The 15,710-nt window shown below is 51.3% G+C and overlaps 1 protein-coding gene across 1 annotated transcript; it reads left to right on the top strand.

Moving 5' to 3' along the window:
• The first annotated feature begins 1,060 nt into the window (after positions 1 to 1,060).
• On the top strand, positions 1,061 to 15,139 carry LOC110377945 (glycogen debranching enzyme). The gene is made up of 13 exons (XM_049847226.2): positions 1,061 to 2,193; positions 5,247 to 5,440; positions 5,508 to 5,602; positions 6,423 to 6,627; positions 6,694 to 7,042; positions 7,108 to 7,559; positions 8,183 to 8,326; positions 8,393 to 8,789; positions 8,858 to 8,990; positions 10,644 to 11,259; positions 12,637 to 13,690; positions 13,769 to 13,918; positions 14,001 to 15,139. Exons 2-13 carry the CDS (start codon positions 5,253 to 5,255, stop codon positions 14,988 to 14,990), a joined length of 4,773 nt encoding a protein of 1,590 aa, XP_049703183.2. The 5' UTR covers positions 1,061 to 2,193; positions 5,247 to 5,252; the 3' UTR covers positions 14,991 to 15,139.
• The last annotated feature ends 571 nt before the right edge of the window (positions 15,140 to 15,710 follow it).

Here is a 15,710-nt window from a genome sequence, read left to right as displayed (position 1 = left end):
ACCAGAGTTTTACTGTTACTTTTGATCTATCAATAACTGCCGTCTCAATAACAAAACTTCCGTAACGTTATCTACAGTTAAAGACAGATAGGTCCCTTCCCTCACAAAAAATGCAAAAAAAGTCAAATTCCCGCGCTCGCTCGCAGTCGCATCTGTTTTGAATTGTTTCGAGTTTTCGACTTGTGATTTGGTTGGAAATCTCACTTGTATTTATAAAGTACCTAGTGTGCAACAATTTTATAAAGGAGAACGGCAGAGTTCGTACCGCATATTTCATTTTATTGTTCAGTTATAGCATTTGTACCAATTATTAAGGCTAAGCCATTTATTTTCATGTTAGTGTTGTATTTTTAAAACGCCGGATTAATTAATTATACCAATTAAAAGATTCAATACAAATAGAAATAGCAGTAAATATTATTAACCAGTTACGTATTATACCTTAAAATGAATAATTATTGCATACTATCTTAATAATTAACAATTTAATGATATAAATTATTTTCACAATCTATATTTTTTTGTATTGGCAATTATTTTATTGACAGGTAACGAAAATCTTTCAGTCTTTAATCTAAATCTAAATGTAAATTCCGAGTCAGAAAATTCACTTTCATAGTAAATGCGACTGTATACTCTGCATTCACCAGATACTGTAGCTGCCGCAGAATCAAATACACCAGCTTCATACATCTCATTATCACTTTCATCACTGAACAAATAAATTTTATTATGAAATAAGTTGTAATTACTACGTAAACCAGCAGTAAATCGCCCGATTTCGGGAGATAGCAAATTTTTAACTGACAGTAACAAAAACAAACTAAAGTTAACGGTCAAAATGTTATTGAGACGCTCTTTATTTTTTTTCTATGGATCCACTTAACTATGGTAAGCGGTAAGCCCTCCCATATGTGGATCAAAGTAAAGGTTGATATTCCTATCTATCTTTAGTTTATTGAAACGCACAAATGCGGTTGTAGCTACTAAAGATCGGTAATGTAACAGATGGTTAAAGGTAAGTAGGTTATTGAGATCGGCCGCTAATTTTACTTAAGCGACATAAAATTAACATTCGACTGAGATTCAATTACGATTGAAGTGTTGCATTCCGCTATTTTCCTTTTAAAATAAACGTTTTTATCCTTTTCTGTCATTTAAAAATGAATCATTTTGTCTGCAAATGATGTACAATTGCAATATGATTGTAGAGCAAACTACGGTATAGACCAAAATCACCAAAATGGCATACCAATCGAATGTCGTTGGAATTCGATTGGTCTTTAGATTAGTAGCAGGATGCCCGATATGGTAAAAATTGCAATTTTATTGCGATTCAATTTTGCCATTTTTAACTTAGGAGAATCGGGCCCCAGGTACTCTCCCCTCCCTATTCGTTCATTGTCATCGTCCGGAGAGATGTCCACCAACTTCCTTCGGCTGCATTGTAAGTTTCTAAAAACCACAAAGCGATTTTGGTCTGACCGGGAATCGAACCCTTATGCACAGCATAGCAGTTTTGCTGGTGAAACCAGCAAAATATATACTGCTGGTCTAAACGACCAAGGTCCAGTGGCTACTTCAAGATAAAACTTGTCAAGAGGAGGCGGGTGCTTCAATCGCTTGATATCTATGACGTCAACTGACGTCAAATGTCATGTCCATTTTTGTTGTAAAACACTTTTAGCCATTAGCTAATTTAATAGTGTACCATCTATGCTTTCCTTTTTACTAGTCAGTGCCGATCATTGACATATATTAAATATCGTACTACATATGTATATCGATGGTGCCGATCGGTTTACTTTGTACGAAGTTTTTATACATCCATGCTTTTGCGTTTAATCAATCACGCGCGTTGACTTTTGTAGTAGACTTGATTATTTCCGGGATCCAGATTTTTTTGGCACTTCCTCTTAGTTTTGCTTGATTTGGAACGCATTGTTATCTTTCGTTCAAAATTTGAAGGTCGTTTTGAGGAGACTACTGTCAAAACAATTTGATAAGTTAATCGCTAAATTAATTAATTTAGCTGTGTAGTTAAGTAAAATGTGATTTATTATTATTATCATAAAATATAGCTATTCCTAATTGTATGTAAAATCACAAGAAATAATAAATAATATCGAAAACGAGTGGACCGGGTTTTATCATTATATTAAAACAACAGTAAGAAAGTACCTAACTGCTTAGGTAAGGATATAATTCTAATGTAATCTTTACTATGTATCCGTCTAGCTTTTTAACATCATAGTTAACTTGATTTCGCCGCGACGTGGTTCGCATGGAATAGTTACTTCGGAAGATTGTTTCCCGCGGTTTTATTTGTCTTGAGGGATCTGTTTTCCATACCCCAATAAAAATAAATATACAATCCATCTAAATCTGTGGGGCAGAGAGTAGCAAAGGGTGTGATCCAGTACTCAAAACTGTGTGATTCAAAACAAAAAATTATTGTGAATTTAATTTTAATTTATTAAGTTTTTGATTGTAGGTATAAAATAGCTAAAAATAAGGCTAAAATCATGAGGGGCTTTTTAGCAAGGTCCAATGGTTTGTCTGTAAATGAACTTGGAAGTCAGTTTTTGACTTGGTGCACCCCAACTCGGATTTAGGGTTTTACTTTATTTTAAACTTTATTCAATATCTATCATCAATAAAATATTTTTTACTTTATTTCATTGCATTGTTTTGTTTTAATTTATTTTAATTTGTCTGTTACAATAATGCTCATTTTAATTGATTTTTGTAAAGTCTTTAAATAATTTCATATTGTTTTTTGTATAATTATAATTTAATGCATGCTGTGATTTTCTATAATTAAGGAAACATAAGAAAAGTTAATATCTGTTCCTAAAACCTGTCTGTAATGTGTATTTCTTGTTGGAAATATAAATAAATAAATAAATGGCCCATAAACCACTCAAAAGTAACGGGCCATTTGTAAGAATTTTTATTTTTGTCGTAAATTGGAAAGTTTTGAGCTCCTTCCACACCCTTTGCTACACTCTGACCGTGTGTAACTGGGTTGGGGAGGTCTGATAGGCAGTCGCTCTCATAAAACACTGTCACTCAGCTGCATCCCGTTAGACTGGAAGTCAACCTGAACTTAGTTGGGGAAGGGCTAGGCAGATGATGACTTTTACAACTTGGTTCTATTACTTCTATTACTTTGACTGCATTAGGTACCTACTTTTAGGACCTTAGCTTTCTTACCTTTTCCTTACATCCCGTTTTAGGGCTCTGCTAATTGCAAACCTTTCAGCTCTCTGAAAAATTTGGTATCTAGAAGCTTCCTGTGGCCAATGGCTGCCCAGGAGCGCCCACGGTACAGGGGTAAAGACAAAAGTTGTGTAATTTAGGTAGACTTGATGTAAATATTGTGACCACCAGAGCGCAAGTACATCCAGGCACACTGATTGTTTGTGGCCGCCACGCCGAGTGAGCCTCGCGCCACCACCATGTAGAGTGTGACCTGCGACGTGCGTCGGCCTTATTGTTTCACTATCCGAGGCGATTTCATTACCCTCTCTTTGATTACATTTCACTTGGAGCGTTGCTATTTTAATAGGAATTTAGATTTACAACTGTTACTGGAGCCTAGATATTCTTTCTTCATTTCTATTTAGCTTATTTGTCGATGTTATTCACAGTATGTAAACTTGTATTTAAAATGTTTTGTTGTCTGTCAAGATTAACGTTTCGCCAGAAAGAGGTAGGTGAAAAGAACTTTAATGATAATACTTAACTATATTTATTGTAGTTATCTCTGACAAATCATTATAAAAGCCAAGTAAGTTCCCATAGAAAGAGAGGTGAGACTCAATTCGCGCGTGGAAAATGCGACACGCGACGAAATCCTGTATTGTAGCTCAGTCGTACTGTGGCAAAATCTGGAAAAGAACGGTGATGATAAACCTTCGTGTTTAATGGACACGAATGAATGCGCGTCACTATTTGTGCTCGTTTAGTTTCGGAACGACATAAAGTTTATCGAGGACTGAACCCGCGTGATCATCACTCAAATAACTCGGCCTATAGTATCGAGAGCGCGTCGCGTAGATAGAACCGTCACCTCTAAATGTCCCACTTCGGCCGCAATGGCAAAAAAGTATGTAGGTAAGAGTGTTTGTCCCTCTTCCACGGGAAAGGTTCCGAATAAATGATGAAACTATCTCCAGTAATATCACAGATTAGGCATCTTAATTATTAAGGTCCCTAATCTGTGATATTACTGGCTGGATAATTAAGGCTTAATTAATAGTACGGACTCAAGACTCAATCGTAATATCACGGGACTCGTGCATGTAACTGCTATTCTTGCTATAGGTACCTCCCTATGGGTTATTTAAAAGTCGCGGAACTTGTGTTTGTATGGATCACATTCCGTTGAGTGTTGATATTGGCAGATTGATGTTGCTACTGTGTACAAACTAAAGTTTTAACAAGGAACTTCTTCCCGAATTCTTTTTACTAATTTGTATGGTATCTACTTAATTTGTATGTAAATGCAGGTAGGTACCTACACTAAGGTCCATTGCAAGTAGATGCTAAGAAAGACAATAGAGTGTAACCAAATCTAGCGTGGGCAGTGCGGCGGAGTGTCTCCGGCGTCACGCTGATGCACCGCGCGTTTATTTAAGGGCTTGGGCGACCGCGCCTGCGCTCACACCGAATGTGCCGTCCATGGGCGAGCGCGACCACTCGACATGCCCAACATGGTGACCCGCGACAAGAGCGACTATGCTCGCAAAGTGCAAGAGAAAGCTGTCATTGAAAAGGTCCTTGTCATTTCTTTCACTCTCAGATATGGAGCCCATAGCGAGGATGTTTGAATACTTCGTGAAAAGAATTATCCGTGGCATTTATTTGAGAGCGGTATTTTCATAGACATTTAGCGGACCTGTTTAATGTTGGAAGTAACCGTAAGGAAGGCTCTCCCCATGTTACATTGGTTATAATATTAAGATAATTATGTTACCTAGATGTGTCCTGATTTCTTGCAGAGCTTTTTAGGTTTTTACTTAACTGTTTTGACAACCAAATGCTCTCTTATTACGTGTAGAGGCTAACCTCGGTCAGTTCTTTTTAGCTACTAATCGTATACAAATTGCTGAAAAGAATTGTGCAATAATTCGTCCCATGTTAGGTAAATTGAAGTAGATAAATTCATAGATAAATAGTGAACTGGGGAGAGCCTTATGAATCGTGGTGGCTTTTCGTGTAACGATGAGTTCGTGTCGTAGAGGCAGATGGCGATCGAACGCTGTGGCGGCGCGGCCGAGCGGCCCGCCAGCCGCTCGGGCAGCCCGGGGCGCGGCGGCAGCCCGGGGCGCGGCGGCAGCCCGGGCCGCGGCGGCAGCCCGGGCCCCGGCGCCGCGGCGCCCACGCGCGTGCTCACGCTGGAGCACGGCGAGCACCACGACTCCACGCTGTATCGGTACGTACCTGGCGAGCTACTCATCGCGCGTATCGCGCCACGATTAACTTTTCTTGTACTTTTACAGATTTGAAAAAGGCTGCTATTTACAATTCTGCCCCGGGCCTTCTTTACTGGGTCGAAAAGTATTTCTCTATACCAATTATGTGATGTCCGATAATCGTAAGTAGAACCTGCAGGTACCTACATTAAAAAACACTAAAACGCCAAAAAAATAATAATTTTAGGTGCATCGGCCTAGAAGTCGGTGTCTAACGGATGTCCTTAAGTTAATTTTGCCACCGACTTCTAGGCCGATGCACCTAAAATTATTAGTTTTTTGGCGTTTAAGTGTTTTTGGAAGTCGGTTTTATTTTTTTGTAAAAAGTTTTTTATTTTTAGCTTTTCAGTGATAAGAATAGTTGTCACTATCCGCATAACTGGAAAGTTCTCATCAATACGAATAATACAAGCCCAAACACGAGGTAGTTTACATATTCGGTTGTCGAGTTCCCTCGACCTTCTCTGGTCTCCATCATCAGGTCAACTCCAAACCTTCACTGTTGCAAAGGTCTCGTCAATACGAATAATATAAGCCCAAACACGAGAAAGTTAAAACACGGTTGAAAAGTAGAATAAATTATATTATTAGTACTTAAATAGAAAAAGTAGAGCAAAAAATACCTTAATAGGTATGTAAACTTTATCTTCCTGTCCTGTTCCCAATTTTATTTGGGGTCGGTGCAATACATAGGTAGGTACATATATCTTCCGCTTCCATTCCTCTATCACTCGTCGTACTGATACCTAGGTACTCACAAAAGTAGAGATTAATCGGTACCTAACTTAGGTACTGTACTTACGTATCTTCCTACTCATCAAATTGTTAGAGCCGTTTCTGCTACCTACTGAAAGGGACGGAGGTGCGGTTTTCATTTCCACGTTTGCCCAGACGAAGTTCTAAGTAGGAACGGTTTTATAAATAAAATGACAATACATGCAGAAGAGGATAAGTGCGGCGAGCAGGCGGAGTTCATCCGCAACCAGTACTACGGGCTGGAGTGGCACAGCGCCGGCGACGACGAGCCGGGCGCCGCGCCGGGCGCCGCGCTGGGCGCCGGCCTGCTCGTCACCGACACCGACGTGTGCTGCCGCCTGCGCCTCGCGCGCGCCGGCTCCTTCCACTACTACTTCGTGTACGACAGCGCGTGAGTACCGCCGCCCCCCGCCAGCGTGCCTCCCGCCCGCAGCCCCTCACCGCGCCTCTGTTGCAGCGAGTCGGCCGTGGGGCCGCAGGGCTCGGGCTGGTTCCACGTGGCGCCCACCCTGCGCGTGGGCGCGGGCGGGCGCGAGCGCGTGCCGCTGGACGGCGTCATGTGCCAGACCGTGCTCAGCAAGTGCCTGGGCCCGCTGCCGCGCTGGGAGTCCGTGCTGCGCGTGGCGCACGAGTGCGGCTACAACATGCTGCACTTCACGCCCGTGCAGGAGCTCGGCGCCTCGCACTCCAGCTACAGCATCGCCGACCAGCTGCGCCTCAACCCGCAGTTCGGCGCCGAGCCGGGCCGCGAGGCCAGCTTCGCCGACGTCGAGAACCTCGTCTCCAAGATGCGCTCCGAGTGGAAGGTGAGCCAGGCGCGCCGCCGCCCGAGCCGGCGCCCGCCAGCGCCGCTCACGATCCGCCCGCGCAGATGCTGTCCATCTGCGACATCGTGCTGAACCACACGGCCAACGAGACGGCGTGGCTGGCGGCGCACCCGGAGGCCACGTACAACTGCAGCAACTGCCCGCACCTGCGGCCGGCGGCGCTGCTGGACGCGCTGCTGGCGCGCGTGTCGGCGGGCGTGGCGCGCGGCGAGCACGAGGCGCGCGGCGTGGCGCGGCGCGTGGAGCGCGCGGAGCAGCTGGAGGCGCTGCGGGCGCTGCTGCTGGCGGCGCTGCCGGAGCTGCGGCTGCACGAGCTGTTCGCGTGCGACGTGGCGGCGCTGCTGCGCGACTTCTGCTGCCTGGCGCGCAACAAGGTGCCGGCGCCCGCGCCCGCCGCGCCGCCCGCCGCGCTGCGCCTGCTGCCCGACCCGCAGTGCCGCCGCCTGCGCGCCACCGTCGACATGGACCTGGCGCTGCAGCTCTACAACGTCTACAGGTCGCTTGCGCCGCTCCTCACTTTTTCATATCAATATACCTATACATTTGGAAAAGCTTATATTCTGATTTTAACGCTTTCAATTAAGTACCTATCCAAAAAACCAACTACCCTTCAGTTTAAAAATTTGCTTAGAATAATATTATTGAGTGTGCTCGAAGTACTTCTGGATGTTCTGGACACCTAACCGTGCAACTAGTTTAACGTGGAGCGAAAACAATAGGGTCCCTAATGATTCAAACTAGGCATATAGTTATCGGCACGGATATTGAGCCCTGACCTTCACCTGCGCAGAAGCGATTTATTGGTTTATTGCCTTATGTGTACAGTGCGCAAAGCGATCCCCACTCCTCCGCCCAGAGCTCAATATCCGTGCCGATAAGTATAACAAAATGTGAATATATCTTAAAAATGTTCGTCGATGCGGCTCTTGTAAGCTTTAACTCTGTTTTCTATTCCTTTCTTGACCATATTCATTTCAGTCATGGAGTTTATTTGTTCTGATAAACAGTGGTGTATTGGTTATTATTCTCAGTGCTTTATTCTGGAACCGTTGCAGAATCTCCACATCGAATTGCCAATCGACACCATGTGATAGGTTCGTAAAATATGTTTTATTGCAGAGCGGAGTGCTACGACGAGGAGTCGCGCCTGAAGAAATGTTGCGAGGAAATGAAGCGCAAGCTCGAGCAGCTCAACGAGGCCGCCGCCGACACCCTCAGCGAGCACCTCCGCGCCGCCGTCGACAACGTCATCGCGGGCGTGAGGTGAGTGCCGACCCTGCCGGGCCCACTGTGCAGCCCACTGCAGACACTCACCCGCCGGCCGCGCAGGTACGAGCGCCTGGAGGCCGACGGGCCGCGCGTGCAGGAGGTGTCGGCGCGGCACCCGCTGGCGCCGCGCTACTTCACGTGGGCCTGCGCCGTGGACAGCTGCTCGGCCGCCGAGGTGGAGGCGGCGCTGTACTCGGACGCGGGCTGGCACTGCATGGCGCACAACGGCTGGGTCATGGACGCCGACCCGCTGCAGGACTTCGCGGCGCGGGCCGCCGGCGCCCGCGTGTACCTGCGCCGCGAGCTCATCGCCTGGGGCGACAGCGTCAAGCTGCGCTACGGCGACAAGCCCGACGACAGCCCCTTCCTGTGGCGCCACATGCGCGAGTACGTCGAGCTCACGGCCGAGCTGTTCGACGGCGTGCGCCTCGACAACTGCCACTCCACTCCGCTGCACGTGAGTACAGGCCCGCTGCCGCCCGCTGCCGCCCCACTGCCGCCCCACTGCCACGCCGCGTGTTGCAGGTGGCGGAGTACATGCTGGACTGCGCGCGGAACGTCAAGCCGGACCTGTACGTGGTGGCCGAGCTGTTCACCAACTCCGACCACGTGGACAACATCTTCGTCAACCGGCTCGGCATCACTTCGCTCATACGAGGTATACTCGTCTTAATATTTTTACTAGCAATTTTTATTTAACATGCAATGTAGTTTTGTTCGGGTGAAATCTTACAACTCAATTTTAAGGCACTTGCCCTCAACCAATTGAGCTGGATGACAATGCATGGTTATATCAGATTTTGAATCTCCATTTTGGAACTTATTATTTAGCACAAACAGGCGGAATAAGGAATTGTACTAACGGAAAAATAATAAAAATCTAACATTGCTGTGGAAATAGCACTTAAGACTTCGAAACTTCATCTTAAGTTTTTTATTGATTTACTATTTTTGCCGTCTTACGTAAACAACAACAGCCTTACTTATAAAAATCAACTAATACTTACTTATAAAAATCTTCTAAGCATTGTTTTAAATAATTACTACCTAAAGCCTTAAGAAGTGAGAAGCCACGTTTATAAGTAAGATTTTTTCTTAAACACCCCTTAAGTATAACTTATTATTTGATTCACGTTTATAAGTAAGACTGCAACTTATCGCCAGATAGAGTAATAGATATTTGAGAAAACGGCAGCCAACTGCAGCTTGCGAAACACAGATATCTAAAGGCAGCGCCAAAACCAACTCGCTATAAAACGTAGTTTTAAAAAAGTACCAGCTTTTGTACGGGTTTAAACCATAGTCCCCAACAAAGTAAAGTGGGCCAAAAGGGTTTTTATGTCATAATCTTATTTTGCATAGCAACAGTTGGCATAATCTTCACTTCGCAGAAAATTGTGTGGCATACACTCATTTAGCATTATAAATTTACATTATTATTTACATTAAAAACTCATAATTTTGGCAAGCAGAATCATCTTTAGGCATAAATTTCATATGTCATAATACTTAAATAGTAAAATCATAATTTCGCATAAAGTTGCCAGTCAGAATTTCCTTTTGGCATACATTTCAAATAAGTAGTAGTAACTATTATATAATCTGTGGTAGAGTCATTAAAAGACCTATCATATTTCAGAAAGTTTATACTCTGAATGATCTTTTGGCATAGTTTTGGCATTTTTATTTTCCTGTAAGAAGCATGCAAACAAGCCTGTATCACGGAAGCATGCAAGCAGGCATGCGGCATGCAAGCAAAAGCATTCAACAATTGCACTCTAGGGGTAGGGCAGAAAAGACTGTAGTCTGTTTTTTAATCCCGTAGACTAAATTGACACTTGCAAAATGTCAAACTTACAAATAATGTTGCCAGCTCTTTTGTGCAGTGTTGTACCTAACGATACCGATTTGTTGAATCGTAACTTTTTATAGATAAATAGACGAATAATTTTTTCACTCAAAGTTCTAAATTTAAAATCCACATACGTAGGTACACACACACGGCTGCACGACGTGCTACAAACTGCCAAGAAAATCTAACCACGCAACGCCATGCATAATAAAACAATAGACACCATCAGTGTTGTTCCCGTACGCCTTAAAACGGCAATCTTAACCCTTTTCTCTTACGAAATGGCAAAACCTCGAATAACTTTTGACGCACACATGGGATCGATGGGGACTTTTCACATTTTATTTTTAATGGTTCACCCAAGCTTTCCACCAAAATTCAGCTTTCCAGGAATTAATGTTATTTAACCACCACTTTTATGTCTAAATTGATTGGACTATATACGACAAAATTGGGCAGAGGCGCAGAGCGCGTGGGACTCGCACGAGCAGGGCCGGCTGCTGCACCGCTTCGGCGGGCGGCCCGTGGGCGCCTTCCTGCGCGGCCCGGTGCGGCCCGCGCGGCCCCGCGTGGCGCACGCGCTGCTGCTGGACCTCACGCACGACAACCCCAGCCCGCTGCTGCGCCGCTCCGCCTTCGACGTGCTGCCCTCCGCCGCGCTCGTGGCCATGGCGTGCAGCGCCACCGGCTCCACGCGCGGCCTGGACGAGCTGGTGCCGCACGCCGTGCACGTGGTGGACGAGGCGCGCCTGTACGCGGCGTGGGGCGCGGGCGACGAGGAGCCGCGCGTGGGGCGCGGCACGGCGCTGGTGGCGGCGCGGCGCGCGCTCAACGAGCTGCACGCGGAGCTGGCGGCGCGCGGCTACTGCGAGCTGTACGTGGACCAGCTGGACGGCGACGTGGTGGCGGTGACGCGGCACGAGCCGCGCGAGCGTCGCTCGGTGGTGCTGGTGGCGTTCACGGCGTTCCGCGCGCCCGAGCCGGCCGCCGCGCCGCGCCAGCTCAAGCCGCTGCGCTTCGAGGGGCAGCTGGACGAGATCGCGCTGGAGGCCTGGCTGCGCCACAAGGATTACGAGTACGTTCCACCTGCCGCCTCTTTTCCTTCGCTCGAATGTAGTACAAATCTCATTCCCAATTGTTTTTTTTTGTTTGAAGGTAGATCTACCTGGGATAGCTACTTTTTTTTAGATACGACAGCTACCATTTCAATCAGTGTATTATTGTGCATTACAATTTCCCGATCGAACCTTTTAACCGATCTCGACGACTATTGGTATTAGAGCTTGAAGAAATAAATAACAAGCAATCATTTAAAAGTGCCGTAAGAAGTTTTTGTTTAATAAATCTCTAGAAGAATCACCATTATAATAATCATTGGAATAATATATGCAAGTATGCATATGCATGTATATAGATAATGTTATTTATTTTTTAAATCTTAAATCTTTAAATCTTCTTAAAATCTTTTAAATCGAAAAGTCGTGGAGGCCTAGTGGGTAAAGGACCAACCTCTCAAGTATGAGGGCGCGGGTTCGATCCCAGGTCAGGCAAGTACCAAAGCAAATTTTCTAAGTATGTATGTACTTTCTAAGTATATCTTAGACACCATTGGCTGTGTTTCGGATGGCACGTTAAACTGTAGGTCCCGGCTGTCATTGAACATCCTTGGCAGTCGTTACGGGTAGTCAGAAGCCAGTAAGTCTGACACCAGTCTAACCAAGGGGTATCGGGTTGCCCGGGTAAATGGGTTGAGGAGGTCAGATAGGCAGTCGCTTCTTGTAAAGCCCTGGTACTCAGCTGAATCCGGTTAGACCGGAAGCCGACCCCAACATGATTGGGAAAAAGGCTCGGAGGATGATTTATTTTTTAAATCTTTTGTATGTTAAATATATGTAATAATATTTATATACATATAACTAGCGGCACGTAACTTTAGCGCTGACCGTTATTGCGCAGAAGTAAAACTGAAGGTCCTCCGGGGGCTCGCGGGTGCAGGCGAGCGTGTGAGCTCTCCGCATTCGCTTCATGCAGCCAATCCGCACATCCCGTGTACAGTCGCGTTATAAAGTGTTTTGATATTTCTGTATTGTTGTTGTTTTTTGTTTGTTAAAGTTTGAATTTGTTTGTTAAAAGTTGTTTAAGTTTGTTGTTGTTGTATAGTGACTTAAAAGTGAATAAAGAATCTTGATCCTGTTATTTTGCTAATAAATGTATTGCGTGCGCGACAGTACACATGCGCAGCAATCCCTTCCACGTATCGCTCAGCGCTACCTATGTGTCGCTACTTATACGTCTATTTAGTATTCAATTCTGTTATTCTCTAGTTGCTAATGCATCTACCATGTTATCTCTGCATCAGCTTAAGGTTGACTGGAGAGACTGCCTATGGCATTAAGTTCGCCTTTGTAATTGTTTGATTGCATAATAAAGTTAAATAAATAAAAATGTTCAGATCAGAGGGCGGTGCGCTGCGGCCGCCCGGCGAGTTCACCCCGCACCCGCGCATCATCACCGGCCTCAGCGACTACGAGCTGTGTCTGCGCCGCGCCGTGCCGCTCGAGCAGTCGCAGCTCGTGGCCGCCGTGCGCCAGGACGGCGCCGCCACCGAGCTCAGCTTCCGCCCGCTGCTGCCCGGCTCCGTGCTGGTGCTGCGCGTCAGCCCGCGGCCCCCGCAGCGCGAGGCGCTGGCGGCGCTGGCCCGCACGCTGGAGCGGCCCGACGCGCTGGGCCTGGCGCCGGCGCTGGCCGAGCTCGAGCTGGCCGACTTCAACGCGCTGCTGTACCGCTGCGACGCCGAGGAGCGCGAGGCGGGCGGCGGCGGCGTGTACGACGTGCCCGGCCACGGCCCGCTGCCCTACGCCGGCCTGGCGGGCGTCGCCGCGCTGCTGGCCGAGCTGGCGCCCGCCGACGACCTCGGCCACCCGCTGTGCGACAACCTGCGCGCCGGCGACTGGCTGCCCGACTACACGTGGCGCCGCCTCGAGCGTCTGCCGCGTCTCGCGCCCGTCGCGGCCCGTATCCGCGAGCTGCTGCGGCCGCTGGGCGCGCTGCCGCGCTTCCTGCAGCCCGCGTACTTCGAGGCGCTGCTGTCGGCGCTGCACCGCGTGGTGTCGCGCGCGGCGCTGGCGCGGCTCGGCGCGGAGGCGCGGCGCGGCGCGTTCCCCGCGGCGCTGGCGCTGGCCAGCGTGCAGCTGCTGGGCGCGGGCGGCGCGGGGCTGCCCGCCTGCTCGCCCGCGCTGCCGCCGCCGCGCCCGCCGCGGCACAGCCTGTCGGCGGGGCTGCCGCACTTCGCGGTGGGCTACATGCGCTGCTGGGGCCGCGACACCTTCATCTCGCTGCGCGGGCTGCTGCTGCTGACGGGGCGCTACGCGGACGCGCGGGCGCACATCCTGGGCTTCGCGGCCTGTCTGCGCCACGGCCTCATCCCCAACCTGCTGGACGGCGGCCACAACGCGCGGTACAACTGCCGCGACGCCGTCTGGTGGTGGCTGCAGAGCATCAAGCAGGTCGGTCCCCTCTTCCCCGATCGTGAGATCTACGAGGAGTCGTATCGGATCAGTTGAGAACGTGGTCGTGACTTGCAGTACTGCAGTGAGGCACCGCAAGGGCTGAGCCTGCTGTCGGAGCCGGTGTCGCGCCTGTTCCCCAAGGACGACGCCGAGCCCGCGCCGCCCGGAGCCGCCGACCAGCCGCTGCACGACGTCATGCAGGAGGCGCTCGACGTGCACTTCCAGGTGAGCAGCCCCACCCCGCCCCACCCCGCCCCGCCCCGCCCCGCACTCTGCCCCGCCCGCTCTGACCGCCTCGTGTCCGCAGGGCCTCGTGTTCCGCGAGCGCAACGCCGGCCGCAGCATCGACGCGCACATGTCGGACAAGGGCTTCAACGTGCAGATCGGAGTGGACCCCGAGACGGGCTTCCCGTTCGGCGGCAACGACGCCAACTGCGGCACCTGGATGGACAAGATGGGCTCGTCCGAGGCCGCCGGCAACCGCGGCAAGCCGGCCACCCCGCGCGACGGCAGCGCCGTGGAGCTGGTGGGGCTGGCCTACAGCGTGCTGAGCTGGCTGGCGGCGCAGCACCGCGGCGGCCGCTACCCCTACCCCGGCGTGGTGCGGCGCCACCGCGACGGCGCCCTCACGTCCTGGAGCTTCGCGCAGTGGGCCGAGCGCATCCGGCACAACTTCGAGCGCTACTACTGGGTGCCGCCCGCGCCCTCCGCCGCCGACCTGCGCCCCGACCTCGTGCACCGCCGCGGCATCTACAAGGACAGCCACGGCGCCTCGCGGCCCTGGGCCGACTACCAGCTGCGCTGCAACTTCCCCATCGCCATGGCCGTGGCGCCCGAGCTCTTCGACCCCAAGCACGCGTGGCAGGCGCTGGACGCCGTCGAGCGGCACCTGCTGGGCCCGCTCGGCCTCAAGACGCTGGACCCGGCCGACTGGGCCTACCGCGGCGACTACGACAACTCCAACTCGAGCGACGACCCCAGCGTCGCACACGGCTTCAACTACCACCAGGGCCCCGAGTGGGTGTGGCCCATCGGCTTCTACCTGCGGGCGCGGCTCGCCTTCGCGCACGACTGCGGCCGCCACGCCCGCACCGTCGCCGCCTGCTACGCCGCGCTGGCGCCGCTGCTGGCCGAGCTGCGGGCCTCGCCCTGGCGCGGCCTGCCCGAGCTGTGCAACGCGGGCGGTTCCTACTGCGCCGACTCGTGCCGCACGCAGGCCTGGAGCGCCGCCACCGTGCTGGAGGCGCTGCACGAGCTGCAGGCCGCCCGCCGCGCCCGCCCGCTCGCCGCCGACTGACGCCGCCCGCGCCGCCTGCGCCACGCGGACGCGCCGCTGTACGCCGCGCCCTACGAGCCGCTGCGGCCCTCCCGCCTCGCGCGCCTGCGCCGCCTGCTGCGCCGCGCCGCCCGCGCGCCGCCTGTCCGCCTCCATCCACAACCTGTTGCTGCTGCGGCGCGCTGCCCACCGTCGTACAGCGACCGCTACTTCCGCTACGGCTGTTGCTGTGCATTGCCAGCCCGCGGCGCCGCCCGCCCCGCGCATCGTGCTGCTGCTGCATCGCCGCGCCGCGCCAGGCGCCGCGCGCCCTTGCTGCTGCCGCCGCCGCCCGCGCGCCGCCCGCCGCCACGCGCGCCCGCGCCGCGCCTGCTGCGCCTGCTGAGCGACGCGCCCTCGCCGCCGCCGCCGCCCGAGCCGCCGCCGCGGCTGCGCTGGCGCCAGGCGGCGGCCGGCACGTGGCCGCGCCTGGCGCCGGCGGGCGCGGTGCGGGCCGGCGCCGCCGCCGCCGGTGGCGGAGGCCGCGCGGCCGCAGTTCGCGCTGGAGGAGGACCAGGAGTGGGAGGCGATGCGAGCGAAGGCGTGGCGGCTGAGCGCCAACCTGGCGCCGGCGGAGGCGGACGACAAGGCGGACTCGATGGCGCTGGCGCGCAAAGTGCTGAACACGGAGCGGTACAACAACGGCGCGCAGGCGGTGCTGTACCGCGGCGGGCGGGGCGAGGGGCGGGGCGCGGGGCGGGG

This window comes from Helicoverpa armigera, chromosome 4 (assembly GCF_030705265.1).
Source record: "Helicoverpa armigera isolate CAAS_96S chromosome 4, ASM3070526v1, whole genome shotgun sequence".
Taxonomy (NCBI): Eukaryota; Metazoa; Arthropoda; class Insecta; order Lepidoptera; family Noctuidae; genus Helicoverpa; species Helicoverpa armigera.
Note: the sequence above shows the minus strand (reverse complement) of the source record. Positions and strands in the feature narration are given on the sequence as shown.

Bases quoted from the DNA above. Each gene is read 5' to 3' on its own strand.
- LOC110377945 (XM_049847226.2), top strand. From the start codon at position 5,253: ATGGCGATCGAACGCTGTGGCGGCGCGGCCGAGCGGCCCGCCAGCCGC. The intron at 5,441-5,507 runs GTACGTACCTGG...GTACTTTTACAG, and splicing joins CACGACTCCACGCTGTATCG to ATTTGAAAAAGGCTGCTATT. The intron at 7,043-7,107 runs GTGAGCCAGGCG...CCGCCCGCGCAG, and splicing joins AGATGCGCTCCGAGTGGAAG to ATGCTGTCCATCTGCGACAT.